Here is a 14,234-nt window from a genome sequence, read left to right as displayed (position 1 = left end):
TTGATGATTTTGAGGACAGGACCTTTCATAATAGTAATTTGTAGACACACTTTCTGCAATGCAGTGTGCACTGATCACTTCAGAGAGACCAGAGAGAAATGTACTACATATTATACATTTTCTTAAGCTTCTAACTTCTAACCCATCCTTCTATTTTTTATTTGTATTTTTTGATCTGGACCTGTAGGCCTACCCTCTGACTCACTCAGTGCTTACCATGGGTGCCCCACACTCTCTCACACATACACATTCACGCCTGCACTGACCCCCCAGAGTTTGTTTAGCAGTCTGTTATCTTACTAAGTATATTTCACATTCACACACATTCCCCCCCCCCGGTGAGGAAAAAAAGAGCCACATGTAAATCTGTGCAAACAGTTTTAAAATCCACGCCCACAGTTTATAATGTGTGCCCTCGGATTCATAATCTGTGGATTAGTAAACTGTGACCTGAGATTTGGAAACTGTGCGCACTGATCTGTAAACTGTGCATACAGATTTTACAATCTGTGTCCTTCGGATTTTGTGTTCGTCAAGTTTTGATAAAATAATTTCTAACAAGACAAATGTAGCGGACGTTAATAATTAATGTTTTGACTTTAATTATGTTACTAGAACATTTTTATAGTCATGGCAAAGCCAATATTTTATGCAAAAAAATAAATAAATAAATAAAAATTTCTAAAATATTTAGCAAGTTCGTTAAAACCCGAAAACATTGAGGCAAATTTTGTTTTGGTGTTAGTGTGAATTGTAATCAAAGTGGAGATGCGATGAATTCAACGCTAAGGGACTTCACAAAAAACAATACATATGTTTGCTGTACATATCTTGCTGTTGAATATAACTGTACTATCTGATTTTACAGATTCAAAACTGAACAAGATGGGTGTTGGACCCATCTTATCAATTTTGCTGATAATTATGGGTAAGTTAGTAATAAAGAAAGCGAATGAGTGCTGAAAGAAGTTTTTATTTCAAACACATTTAACATATTTTCTACAAATAGGTGCCATTGAGCTTTTAAGTACATCGGCGAATGAAAACATAGCTGGGATATCCACATCCACAATTGGGCGTAATATGACTACTGCTGGTACATCAATGGATACCACTGGAACAATCGCAACATATGGTTCAACTAAACATGAAACAAATACACCTGATGGATCAGTAACACCTGGACAAAAGTCTACAGCAGGTGGCACTAGTAGTGCAGATGTCACAACTACGCCACACCTAATAAAAGTTCCCTCACCAGTTGTGTTTCTCAAAGCAATTTTGGAAGAACCATTTGTAGAAGCACTCAACGATCACAGCACGGCAGAATACATAGCACTTGAAGAACAAGTGGTAGCCATGGTGGGTAAATTTAGAGCTATGGATAACATTTCTTGCTGTTTTGAGTAACTTTGCTTTTCTAGCTCATTTTTAAAAAAACTGCTGTCATTTTTGTTTCCTTTTTACAGTGCGACTTCATCTTCAGTGAAAGCTTTGGGCTTCTCTTCATCCGCACCTTTGTCATCAGATTTAGGTAATTTGCAAAATCATGAAAGTTTCTCACTTAGATTGCATAGGGTTATGAATACTAACTACACTCTGGAATACAGTCAATTAAAACAGGTGTTTAAAGAGTTTGAAAAAAACCCTCTTAATTGTGATTTTAAAAAACGGAAAAACCTGGTATAAGTAGACGATATAATTTGACTAACATGCTTTTTCCATAAAAGACAAAACGTGGGAAAAGTCCAAGTAGAGTTGGGGCTAGAGTTCAACAACACGGCATCACCTGACCAAATCCCACAGACTGTTGTTGTTGAAGACACCTTGAAAACAGCTGTGAACAACTACAACAATGCCTTCAGCATCACTCTTGATCCAGACTCTATCAAAGTCATTGGTAAGTGAACATTTAATACACAAACCTCAACTTCCTTCCAATAAATATAAATGCTGGACAATACACTAAAATTTACCTTTTTTCATTGACCACTATTATACAGCACCTGCAGTACCAACAACAACTATCGGCCCAACCACAACTGGCTTCACCGCACCTCCACAGTCAGTTGTGCTTCTCACAGCAACCTTGGAAGTACCATTTGTAGAAGCACTCAACGATCGCAACACTGCAGAATACAAAGCTCTTGAAGAACAAGTGGTAGCCATGGTGGGTCAAATTTTAAGTTAGTGATACCATTTCATGCTGCTTTGAGTAACTTTGCCTTTCTATATCATTTTATTCAAAAACTCTTTAATTTTTGTTTCTTTCTTACAGTGCAACTTCATCTTCAGTTGGAGCTTTGAGGTTCACTTCATCCGCACTTTTGTCATGCAATTTAGGTAATTTGCTAAATGTTGAAAGTTTCTCACTTAGACTGCGTCAGGTTATGCCTACTCACTACACTGTGGGGTACAGTCAATTTAAAAAAAGAAATTCAAAGAATTGGAAAAAACAACCCTTAAAAACCTGGTATAAGTAGATGATATAATTTGACAAACACGTGTTCTTTTTCCATGAAAGACAAAACATGGGAAAAGTCCAAGTTGAGGTGGGGCTCGAGTTCAACAACACGGCATCACCTGACCAAATCCCACAGGCTGTTGTTGTGGAAGACACCTTGAAAACGGCTCTGAATAACTACAACAATGCCTTCAGCATCACTCTTGATCCAGACTCTATCAAAGTCATTGGTAAGTGAACTCTTAATATACAAACTTTAAAATCCTTCCAATAAATATAAATGCTGGACAATACACAACTAGTATTTACCTTTCATCATTGACCACTATTTTACAGCACCTGCAGTACCAACAACAACTATGGGGCCAATCACAACTGGTTTCATCACACTTCCACAGTCAGTTGTGCTTCTCACAGCAACCTTGGAAGTACCATTTGTAGAAGCACTCAACGATCGCAACACTGCAGAATACATAGCTCTTGAAGAACAAGTGGTAGACATGGTGGGTAAAATTAAGAGCTATGGATAACATTTCATGCTGTTTTGAGTAACTTTGCCTTTCTATCTCATATCACATAAAAACTGCTGTAATTCTTATTTCGTTTTTACAGTGCGACTTCATTTTCAGTGAGAGCTTTGGGCTTCTCTTCATCCGCACCTTTGTCATCCGATTTAGGTAATTTGCAAAATCATGAAAGTTTCTCACTTAGACTGCATCAGGTTATGACTAGTGACTACACTTTGGAATACAGTCAATAAAAAGAGGTTTTTAAAGAGTTGGAAAAAACCTCTAAATTGTGATTAAAAAGAATTTAAAAACCTGGTCTAAGTACATGATATGATTTGACAAACATATCTGCTTTTTCCATGAAAGACAAAACGTGGGAAAAGTCCAAGTAGAGGCGGGGCTAAAGTTCAACAACACGGCATCACCTAACCAAATCCCACAGGCTGTTGTTGTTGAAGACACCTTGAAAACGGCTGTGAACAACTACAACAATGCCTTCAGCATAACTCTTGATCCAGACTCTATCAAAGTCATTGGTAAGTGAACACTTAATATACAAACTTTGAATTCCTTCCAATATATATAAATGATGGACAATATACAACTAATATTTACTGTACATCATTGACGACTATTTTACAGCACCTGCAGTACCAACAACAACTATCGGCCCAACCACAACTGGCTTCACCGCACCTCAACAATCAGTTGTGCTTCTCACAGCAACCTTGGAAGTACCATTTGTAGAAGCACTTAACGATCACAGCACTGCAGAATACATAGCTCTTGAAGAACAAGTGGTAGCCATGGTGGGTAAAATTTTTATTATTGATACCATTTCATGCTGTTTTGAGTAACTTTGCCTTTCTATGTCATTTCATTTGAAAACTCCGTTCATTTTTGTTTTCTTTTTACAGTGCAACTTCATCTTCAGTTGGAGCTTTGAGGTCCTCTTCATCCGCACATTTGTCATGCGATTTAGGTAATTTGCTAAATCTTCGAAAGTTTCTCACTCAGACTGCGTCAGGTTATGACTACTCACGTCAATGTGGGATACAGTCAATTTAAAAAAAGATGTTCAAAGAGTTGGAAAAAACTCTGAATTGTGATGAAAACAACCCTTAAAAACCTGGTATAAGTAGATGATATAATTTGACAAACACGTGTGCTTTTTCCATGAAAGACAAAACATGGGAAAAGTCCAAGTTGAGGTGGGGCTCGAGTTCAACAACACGGCATCACCTGACCAAATCCCACAGGCTGTTGTTGTGGAAGACACCTTGAAAACGGCTCTGAATAACTACAACAATGCCTTCAGCATCACTCTTGATCCAGACTCTATCAAAGTCATTGGTAAGTGAACTCTTAATATACAAACTTTAAAATCCTTCCAATAAATATAAATGCTGGACAATACACAACTAGTATTTACCTTTCATCATTGACCACTATTTTACAGCACCTGCAGTACCAACAACAACTATGGGGCCAATCACAACTGGTTTCATCACACTTCCACAGTCAGTTGTGCTTCTCACAGCAACCTTGGAAGTACCATTTGTAGAAGCACTCAACGATCGCAACACTGCAGAATACAAAGCTCTTGAAGAACAAGTGGTAGCCATGGTGGGTAAAATTAAGAGCTATGGATAACATTTCATGCTGTTTTGAGTAACTTTGCCTTTCTATCTCATATCACATAAAAACTGCTGTAATTCTTATTTCGTTTTTACAGTGCGACTTCATTTTCAGTGAGAGCTTTGGGCTTCTCTTCATCCGCACCTTTGTCATCCGATTTAGGTAATTTGCAAAATCATGAAAGTTTCTCACGTAGACTGCATCAGGTTATGACTAGTGACTACACTTTGGAATACAGTCAATAAAAAGAGGTTTTTAAAGAGTTGGAAAAAACCTCTAAATTGTGATTAAAAAGAATTTAAAAACCTGGTCTAAGTACATGATATGATTTGACAAACATATCTGCTTTTTCCATGAAAGACAAAACGTGGGAAAAGTCCAAGTAGAGGCGGGGCTAAAGTTCAACAACACGGCATCACCTAACCAAATCCCACAGGCTGTTGTTGTTGAAGACACCTTGAAAACGGCTGTGAACAACTACAACAATGCCTTCAGCATAACTCTTGATCCAGACTCTATCAAAGTCATTGGTAAGTGAACACTTAATATACAACCTTTGAATTCCTTCCAATAAATATAAATGCTGGACAATACACAACTAGTATTTACCTTTCATCATTGACCACTATTTTACAGCACCTGCAGTACCAACAACAACTATCGGACCAACCACAACTGGCTTCATCACACTTCCACAATCAGTTGTGCTTCTCACAGCAACCTTGGAAGTACCATTTGTAGAAGCACTTAACGATCACAGCACTGCAGAATACAAAGCTCTTGAAGAACAAGTGGTAGCCATGGTGGGTAAAATTTTTATTATTGATACCATTTCATGCTGTTTTGAGTAACTTTGCCTTTCTATGTCATTTCATTTGAAAACTCCGTTCATTTTTGTTTTCTTTTTACAGTGCAACTTCATCTTCAGTTGGAGCTTTGAGGTCCTCTTCATCCGCACATTTGTCATGCGATTTAGGTAATTTGCTAAATCTTCGAAAGTTTCTCACTCAGACTGCGTCAGGTAATGACTACTCACGGCAATGTGGGATACAGTCAATTTAAAAAAAGATGTTCAAAGAGTTGGAAAAAACTCTGAATTGTGATGAAAACAACCCTTAAAAACCTGGTATAAGTAGATGATATAATTTGACAAACACGTGTGCTTTTTCCATGAAAGACAAAACATGGGAAAAGTCCAAGTTGAGGTGGGGCTCGAGTTCAACAACACGGCATCACCTGACCAAATCCCACAGGCTGTTGTTGTGGAAGACACCTTGAAAACGGCTCTGAATAACTACAACAATGCCTTCAGCATCACTCTTGATCCAGACTCTATCAAAGTCATTGGTAAGTGAACTCTTAATATACAAACTTTAAAATCCTTCCAATAAATATAAATGCTGGACAATACACAACTAGTATTTACCTTTCATCATTGACCACTATTTTACAGCACCTGCAGTACCAACAACAACTATGGGGCCAATCACAACTGGTTTCATCACACTTCCACAGTCAGTTGTGCTTCTCACAGCAACTTTGGAAGTACCATTTGTAGAAGCACTCAACGATCGCAACACTGCAGAATACAAAGCTCTTGAAGAACAAGTGGTAGCCATGGTTGGTAAAATTAAGAGCTATGGATAACATTTCATGCTGTTTTGAGTAACTTTGCCTTTCTATCTCATATCACATAAAAACTGCTGTAATTCTTATTTCGTTTTTACAGTGCGACTTCATTTTCAGTGAGAGCTTTGGGCTTCTCTTCATCCGCACCTTTGTCATCCGATTTAGGTAATTTGCAAAATCATGAAAGTTTCTCACGTAGACTGCATCAGGTTATGACTAGTGACTACACTTTGGAATACAGTCAATAAAAAGAGGTTTTTAAAGAGTTGGAAAAAACCTCTAAATTGTGATTAAAAAGAATTTAAAAACCTGGTCTAAGTACATGATATGATTTGACAAACATATCTGCTTTTTCCATGAAAGACAAAACGTGGGAAAAGTCCAAGTAGAGGCGGGGCTAAAGTTCAACAACACGGCATCACCTAACCAAATCCCACAGGCTGTTGTTGTTGAAGACACCTTGAAAACGGCTGTGAACAACTACAACAATGCCTTCAGCATAACTCTTGATCCAGACTCTATCAAAGTCATTGGTAAGTGAACTCTTAATATACAAACTTTAAAATCCTTCCAATAAATATAAATGCTGGACAATACACAACTAGTATTTACCTTTCATCATTGACCACTATTTTACAGCACCTGCAGTACCAACAACAACTATGGGGCCAATCACAACTGGCTTCATCACACTTCCACAGTCAGTTGTGCTTCTCACAGCAACTTTGGAAGTACCATTTGTAGAAGCACTCAACGATCGCAACACTGCAGAATACAAAGCTCTTGAAGAACAAGTGGTAGCCATGGTTGGTAAAATTAAGAGCTATGGATAACATTTCATGCTGTTTTGAGTAACTTTGCCTTTCTATCTCATATCACATAAAAACTGCTGTAATTCTTATTTCGTTTTTACAGTGCGACTTCATTTTCAGTGAGAGCTTTGGGCTTCTCTTCATCCGCACCTTTGTCATCCGATTTAGGTAATTTGCAAAATCATGAAAGTTTCTCACTTAGACTGCATCAGGTTATGACTAGTGACTACACTTTGGAATACAGTCAATAAAAAGAGGTTTTTAAAGAGTTGGAAAAAACCTCTAAATTGTGATTAAAAAGAATTTAAAAACCTGGTCTAAGTACATGATATGATTTGACAAACATATCTGCTTTTTCCATGAAAGACAAAACGTGGGAAAAGTCCAAGTAGAGGCGGGGCTAAAGTTCAACAACACGGCATCACCTAACCAAATCCCACAGGCTGTTGTTGTTGAAGACACCTTGAAAACGGCTGTGAACAACTACAACAATGCCTTCAGCATAACTCTTGATCCAGACTCTATCAAAGTCATTGGTAAGTGAACACTTAATATACAAACTTTGAATTCCTTCCAATAAATATAAATGCTGGACAATACACAACTAGTATTTACCTTTCATCATTGACCACTATTTTACAGCACCTGCAGTACCAACAACAACTATCGGACCAACCACAACTGGCTTCATCACACTTCCACAATCAGTTGTGCTTCTCACAGCAACCTTGGAAGTACCATTTGTAGAAGCACTTAACGATCACAGCACTGCAGAATACAAAGCTCTTGAAGAACAAGTGGTAGCCATGGTGGGTAAAATTTTTATTATTGATACCATTTCATGCTGTTTTGAGTAACTTTGCCTTTCTATGTCATTTCATTTGAAAACTCCGTTCATTTTTGTTTTCTTTTTACAGTGCAACTTCATCTTCAGTTGGAGCTTTGAGGTCCTCTTCATCCGCACATTTGTCATGCGATTTAGGTAATTTGCTAAATCTTCGAAAGTTTCTCACTCAGACTGCGTCAGGTTATGACTAATCACGACAATGTGGGATACAGTCAATTTAAAAAAAGATGTTCAAAGAGTTGGAAAAAACTCTGAATTGTGATGAAAACAACCCTTAAAAACCTGGTATAAGTAGATGATATAATTTGACAAACACTTGTGCTTTTTCCATGAAAGACAAAACATGGGAAAAGTCCAAGTTGAGGTGGGGCTCGAGTTCAACAACACGGCATCACCTGACCAAATCCCACAGGCTGTTGTTGTGGAAGACACCTTGAAAACGGCTCTGAATAACTACAACAATGCCTTCAGCATCACTCTTGATCCAGACTCTATCAAAGTCATTGGTAAGTGAACTCTTAATATACAAACTTTAAAATCCTTCCAATAAATATAAATGCTGGACAATACACGACTAGTATTTACCTTTCATCATTGACCACTATTTTACAGCACCTGCAGTACCAACAACAACTATGGGGCCAATCACAACTGGTTTCATCACACTTCCACAGTCAGCTGTGCTTCTCACAGCAACCTTGGAAGTACCATTTGTAGAAGCACTCAACGATCGCAACACTGCAGAATACATAGCTCTTGAAGAACAAGTGGTAGCCATGGTGGGCAAAATTAAGGACTATGGATAACATTTCATGCTGTTTTGAGTAACTTGGCTTTTCTAGCTCATTTTTTTTTAAAACTGCTGTCATGTTTGGTTCCTTTTTACAGTGCGACTTCATCTTCAGTGAGAGCTTTGGGCTTCTCTTCATCCGCACTATTGTCATCCGATTTAGGTACTTTTCTAACTCTTGAAAGTTTCTCACTTAGATTGCATCGGGTTATGAATACTTACTACACTGTGGGATACAGTTAATTAAAAATTGATGTTTAAAGAATTGGGGGAAAAACCCACTTAATTGTGATTAATAAAACTTAAAAACCTGGTCTAAGTACATGATATAATTTGACAAACACGTGTGCTTTTTCCATGACAGACAAAACGTGGAAAAAGTTCAAGTAGACGTGGGGCTCGAGTTCAACAACACGGCATCACCTGACCAAATCCCACAGGCTGTTGTTGTTGAGGAAACCTTGAAAAGGGCTGTGAATAACTCCAACAGCACCTTCAACATCACTATTGATCCAGACTCTATCAACGTCATTCGTAAGTGAACATTTAATACACAAACCTCAGCTTCCTTCCAATAAATATAAATGCTGGACAATATACTAATATTTACCTTCTTTCATTGACCACTCTTTTACAGCACCTGCAGTACCAACAACAACTATGGGGTCAACCACAACTGGCTTCATCACACCTCCATACTCAGTTGTGCTTCTCACAGCAACCTTGGAAGTACCATTTGAGGAAGCACTTAACAATCGCAACACTGCAGAATACATAGCTCTTGAAGAAAAAGTGGTAGCCATGGTGGGTAAAATTTAGAGCTATATATAACCTTTCATGCTGTTTTGAGTAACTTGGCTTTTCTAGCTAATTTTTTTTTTAAACTGCTGTCATGTTTGTTTCCTTTTTAAAGTGCGACTTCATCTTCAGTGAGAGCTTTGGGCTTCTCTTCATCCGCACTATTGTCATCCGATTTAGGTACTTTTCTAACTCTTGAAAGTTTCTCACTTAGATTGCATCGGGTTATGAATACTTACTACACTGTGGGATACAGTAAATTAAAAAAAGATGTTCAAAGAGTTGGGGGAAAAACCCTCTTAATTGTGATTAATAAAACTTAAAAACCTGGTCTAAGTACATGATATGATTTGACAAACACGTATGCTTTTTCCATGACAGACAAAACGTGGAAAAAGCCCAAGTTGATGTGGGGCTCGAGTTCAACAACACGGTATCACCTGACCAAATCCCACAGGCTGTTGTTGTTGAAGACACCTTAAAAAGGGCTCTGAATAACTCCAACAGTACCTTCAACATCACAATTGATCCAGACTCTATCAAAGTCATTGGTAAGTGAACATTTAATACACAAACCTCAACTTCCTTCCAATAAATATAAATGCTGGACAATACACTAATATTTACCTTTTTTCATTGACCACTCTTTTACAGCACCTGCAGTACCAACAACAACTATCGGGCCAACCACAACTGGCTTCACCACACCTCCACAGTCAGTTGTGCTTCTCACAGCAACCTTGGAAGAACCTTTTGTAGAAGCACTCAACGTTCGCAGCACTGCAGAATACAAAGCTCTTGAAGAAGAAGTGGTCGCCATGGTGGGTAATATTTAAACCTATGGGTAACATTTCATGCTGTTTTGAGTAACTTGGCTTTTCTAGCTCATTTTTTTCTTAAACTGCTGTCATGTTTGGTTCCTTTTTACAGTGCAACTTCATCTTCAGTGAGAGCTTTGGGCTTCTCTTCATCCGCACTATTGTCATCCGATTTAGGTACTTTTCTAACTCCTGAAAGTTTCTCACTTAGATTGCATCGGGTTATGAATACTTACTACACTGTGGGATACAGTAAATTAAAAATTGATGTTTAAAGAATTGGGGGAAAAACCCACTTAATTGTGATTAATAAAACTTAAAAACCTGGTGTAAGTACATGATATAATTTGACAAACACGTGTGCTTTTTCCATGACAGACAAAACGTGGAAAAAGTTCAAGTTGACGTGGGGCTCGAGTTCAACAACACGGCATCACCTGACCAAATCCCACAGGCTGTTGTTGTTGAAGACACCATAAAAAGGGCTCTGAATAACTCCAACAGTACCTTCAACATCACAATTGATCCAGACTCTATCAAAGTCATTGGTAAGTGAACATTTAATACACAAACCTCAACTTCCTTCCAATAAATATAAATGCTGGAAAATACACTAATATTTACCTTTTTTCATTGACCACTATTTTACAGCACCTGCAGTACCAACAACAACTATCGGCCCAACCACAACTGGCTTCACCGCACCTCCACAGTCAGTTGTGCTTCTCACAGCAACCTTGGAAGTACCATTTGTAGAAGCACTCAACGTTCGCAGCACTGCAGAATACAAAGCTCTTGAAGAAGAAGTGGTCGCCATGGTGGCTAATATTTATAGCTATGGATAACATTTCATGCTGTTTTGAGTAACTTGGCTTTTCTAGCTCATTTTTTTCTTAAACTGCTGTCATGTTTGGTTCCTTTTTACAGTGCGACTTCATCTTCAGTGAGAGCTTTGGGCTTCTCTTCATCCGCACTATTGTCATCCGATTTAGGTACTTTTCTAACTCTTGAAAGTTTCTCACTTAGATTGCATCGGGTTATGAATACTTACTACACTTTGGGATACAGTAAATTAAAAAAAAGATTTTCAAAGAGTTGGGGGAAAAACCCTCTTAATTGTGATCAATAAAACTAAAAAACCTGGTCTAAGTACATGATATAATTTGACAAACACGTGTGCTTTTTCCATGACAGACAAAACGTGGAAAAAGTTCAAGTTGACGTGGGGCTCGAGTTCAACAACACGGCATCACCTGACCAAATCCCACAGGCTGTTGTTGTTGAAGACACCTTAAAAAGGGCTCTGAATAACTCTAACAGTCCCTTTAACATCACAATTGATCCAGACTCTATCAAAGTCATTGGTAAGTGAACATTTAATACACAAACCTCAACTTCCTTCCAATAAATATAAATGCTGGACAATACACTAATATTTACCTTTTTTCATTGGCCACTCATTTACAGCACCTGCAGTACCAACAACAACTATCGGCCCAACCACAACTGGCTTCACCGCACCTCCACAGTCAGTTGTGCTTCTCACAGCAACCTTGGAAGTACCATTTGTAGAAGCACTCAACGTTCGCAGCACTGCAGAATACAAAGCTCTTGAAGAAGAAGTGGTCGCCATGGTGGGTAATATTTATAGCTATGGATAACATTTCATGCTGTTTTGAGTAACTTGGCTTTTCTTGCTCATTTTTTCTTAAACTGCTGTCATGTTTGGTTCCTTTTTACAGTGCGACTTCATCTTCAGTGAGAGCTTTGGGCTTCTCTTCATCCGCACTATTGTCATCCGATTTAGGTACTTTTCTAACTCTTGAAAGTTTCTCACTTAGATTGCATCGGGTTATGAATACTTACTACACTGTTGCATACAGTAAATTAAAAAAAGATGTTCAAAGAGTTGGGGGAAAAACCCTCTTAATTGTGATTAATAAAACTTAAAAACCTGGTCTAAGTACATGATATAATTTGACAAACACGTGCGCTTTTTCCATGACAGACAAAACGTGGAAAAAGTTCAAGTTGACGTGGGGCTCGAGTTCAACAACACGGCATCACCTGACCAAATCCCACAGGCTGTTGTTGTTGAGGAAACCTTGAAAAGGGCTGTGAATAACTCCAACAGCACCTTCAACATCACAATTGATCCAGACTCTATCAAAGTCATTGGTAAGTGAACATTTAATACACAAACCTCAACTTCCTTCCAAAAATTATAAATGCTGGACAATATACTAATATTTACCTTTTTTCATTGACCACTCTTTTACAGCACCTGCAGTACCAACAACAACTATGGGGCCAATCACAACTGGCTTCACCGCACCTCCACAGTCAGTTGTGCTTCTCACAGCAACCTTGGAAGTACCATTTGTAGAAGCACTCAACATTCGCAGCACTGCAGAATACAAAGCTCTTGAAGAAGAAGTGGTCGCCATGGTGGCTAATATTTATAGCTATGGATAACATTTCATGCTGTTTTGAGTAACTTGGCTTTTCTAGCTCATTTTTTTCTTAAACTGCTGTCATGTTTGGTTCCTTTTTACAGTGCGACTTCATCTTCAGTGAGAGCTTTGGGCTACTCTTCATCCGCACTATTGTCATCCGATTTAGGTACTTTTCTAACTCTTGAAAGTTTCTCACTTAGATTGCATCGGGTTATGAATACTTACTACACTGTTGGATACAGTAAATTAAAAAAAGATGTTCAAAGAGTTGGGGGAAAAACCCTCTTAATTGTGATTAATAAAACTTAAAAACCCGGTATAAGTACATGACATAATTTGACAAACACGTGTGCTTTTTCCATGACAGACAAAACGTGGAAAAAGTTCAAGTTGACGTGGGGCTCGAGTTCAACAACACGGCATCACCTGACCAAATCCCACAGGCTGTTGTTGTTGAGGATACCTTGAAAAGGGCTGTGAATAACTCCAACAGCACCTTCAACATCACTATTGATCCAGACTCTATCAACGTCATTCGTAAGTGAACATTTAATACACAAACCTCAGCTTCCTTCCAATAAATATAAATGCTGGACAATATACTAATATTTACCTTCTTTCATTGACCACTCATTTACAGCACCTGCAGTACCAACAACAACTATGGGGTCAACCACAACTGGCTTCATTACACCTCCATACTCAGTTGTGCTTCTCACAGCAACCTTGGAAGTACCATTTGTAGAAGCACTTAACAATCGCAACACTGCAGAATACATAGCTCTTGAAGAAAAAGTGGTAGCCATGGTGGGTAAAATTTAGAGCTATATATAACCTTTCATGCTGTTTTGAGTAACTTGGCTTTTCTAGCTCATTTTTTTCTTAAACTGCTGTCATGTTTGGTTCCTTTTTACAGTGCGACTTCATCTTCAGTGAGAGCTTTGGGCTTCTCTTCATCCGCACTATTGTCATCCGATTTAGGTAATTTTCTAACTCTTGAAAGTTTCTCACTTAGATTGCATCGGGTTATGAATACTTACTACACTGTGGGATACAGTAAATTAAAAAAAGATGTTCAAAGAGTTGGGGGAAAAACCCTCTTAATTGTGATTAATAAAACTTAAAAACCTGGTCTAAGTACATGATATAATTTGACAAACACGTATGCTTTTTTCATGACAGACAAAACGTGGAAAAAGCCCAAGTTGAGGTGGGGCTCGAGTTCAACAACACGGTATCACCTGACCAAATCCCACAGGCTGTTGTTGTTGAAGACACCTTAAAAAGGGCTCTGAATAACTCCAACAGTACCTTCAACATCACAATTGATCCAGACTCTATCAAAGTCATTGGTAAGTGAACATTTAATACACAAACCTCAACTTCCTTCCAATAAATATAAATGCTGGACAATACACTAATATTTACCTTTTTTCATTGACCACTCTTTTACAGCACCTGCAGTACCAACAA

General features: G+C 38.2%; 1 protein-coding gene across 1 annotated transcript; it reads left to right on the top strand.

Annotated features, from left to right (window-relative positions):
• Window positions 1-3,695: 3,695 nt before the first annotated feature.
• Window positions 3,696-8,038, top strand: LOC310963962 (uncharacterized protein; the record flags this gene model as incomplete). Its single annotated transcript, XM_083936919.1, has 14 exons — window positions 3,696-3,782; window positions 3,891-3,955; window positions 4,157-4,326; window positions 4,433-4,599; window positions 5,523-5,587; window positions 5,789-5,958; window positions 6,065-6,231; window positions 6,341-6,405; window positions 6,604-6,773; window positions 6,880-7,046; window positions 7,156-7,220; window positions 7,419-7,588; window positions 7,695-7,861; window positions 7,970-8,038. Exons 1-14 carry the CDS (start codon window positions 3,780-3,782, stop codon window positions 8,036-8,038), a joined length of 1,680 nt encoding a protein of 559 aa, XP_083793045.1. The 5' UTR covers window positions 3,696-3,779.
• Window positions 8,039-14,234: the final 6,196 nt, after the last annotated feature.

The sequence above is a fragment of the Echiichthys vipera genome (assembly GCF_963691815.1).
Source record: "Echiichthys vipera genome assembly, chromosome: 22".
In the NCBI taxonomy this organism is placed as follows: domain Eukaryota; kingdom Metazoa; phylum Chordata; class Actinopteri; order Perciformes; family Trachinidae; genus Echiichthys; species Echiichthys vipera.
Note: the sequence above shows the minus strand (reverse complement) of the source record. Positions and strands in the feature narration are given on the sequence as shown.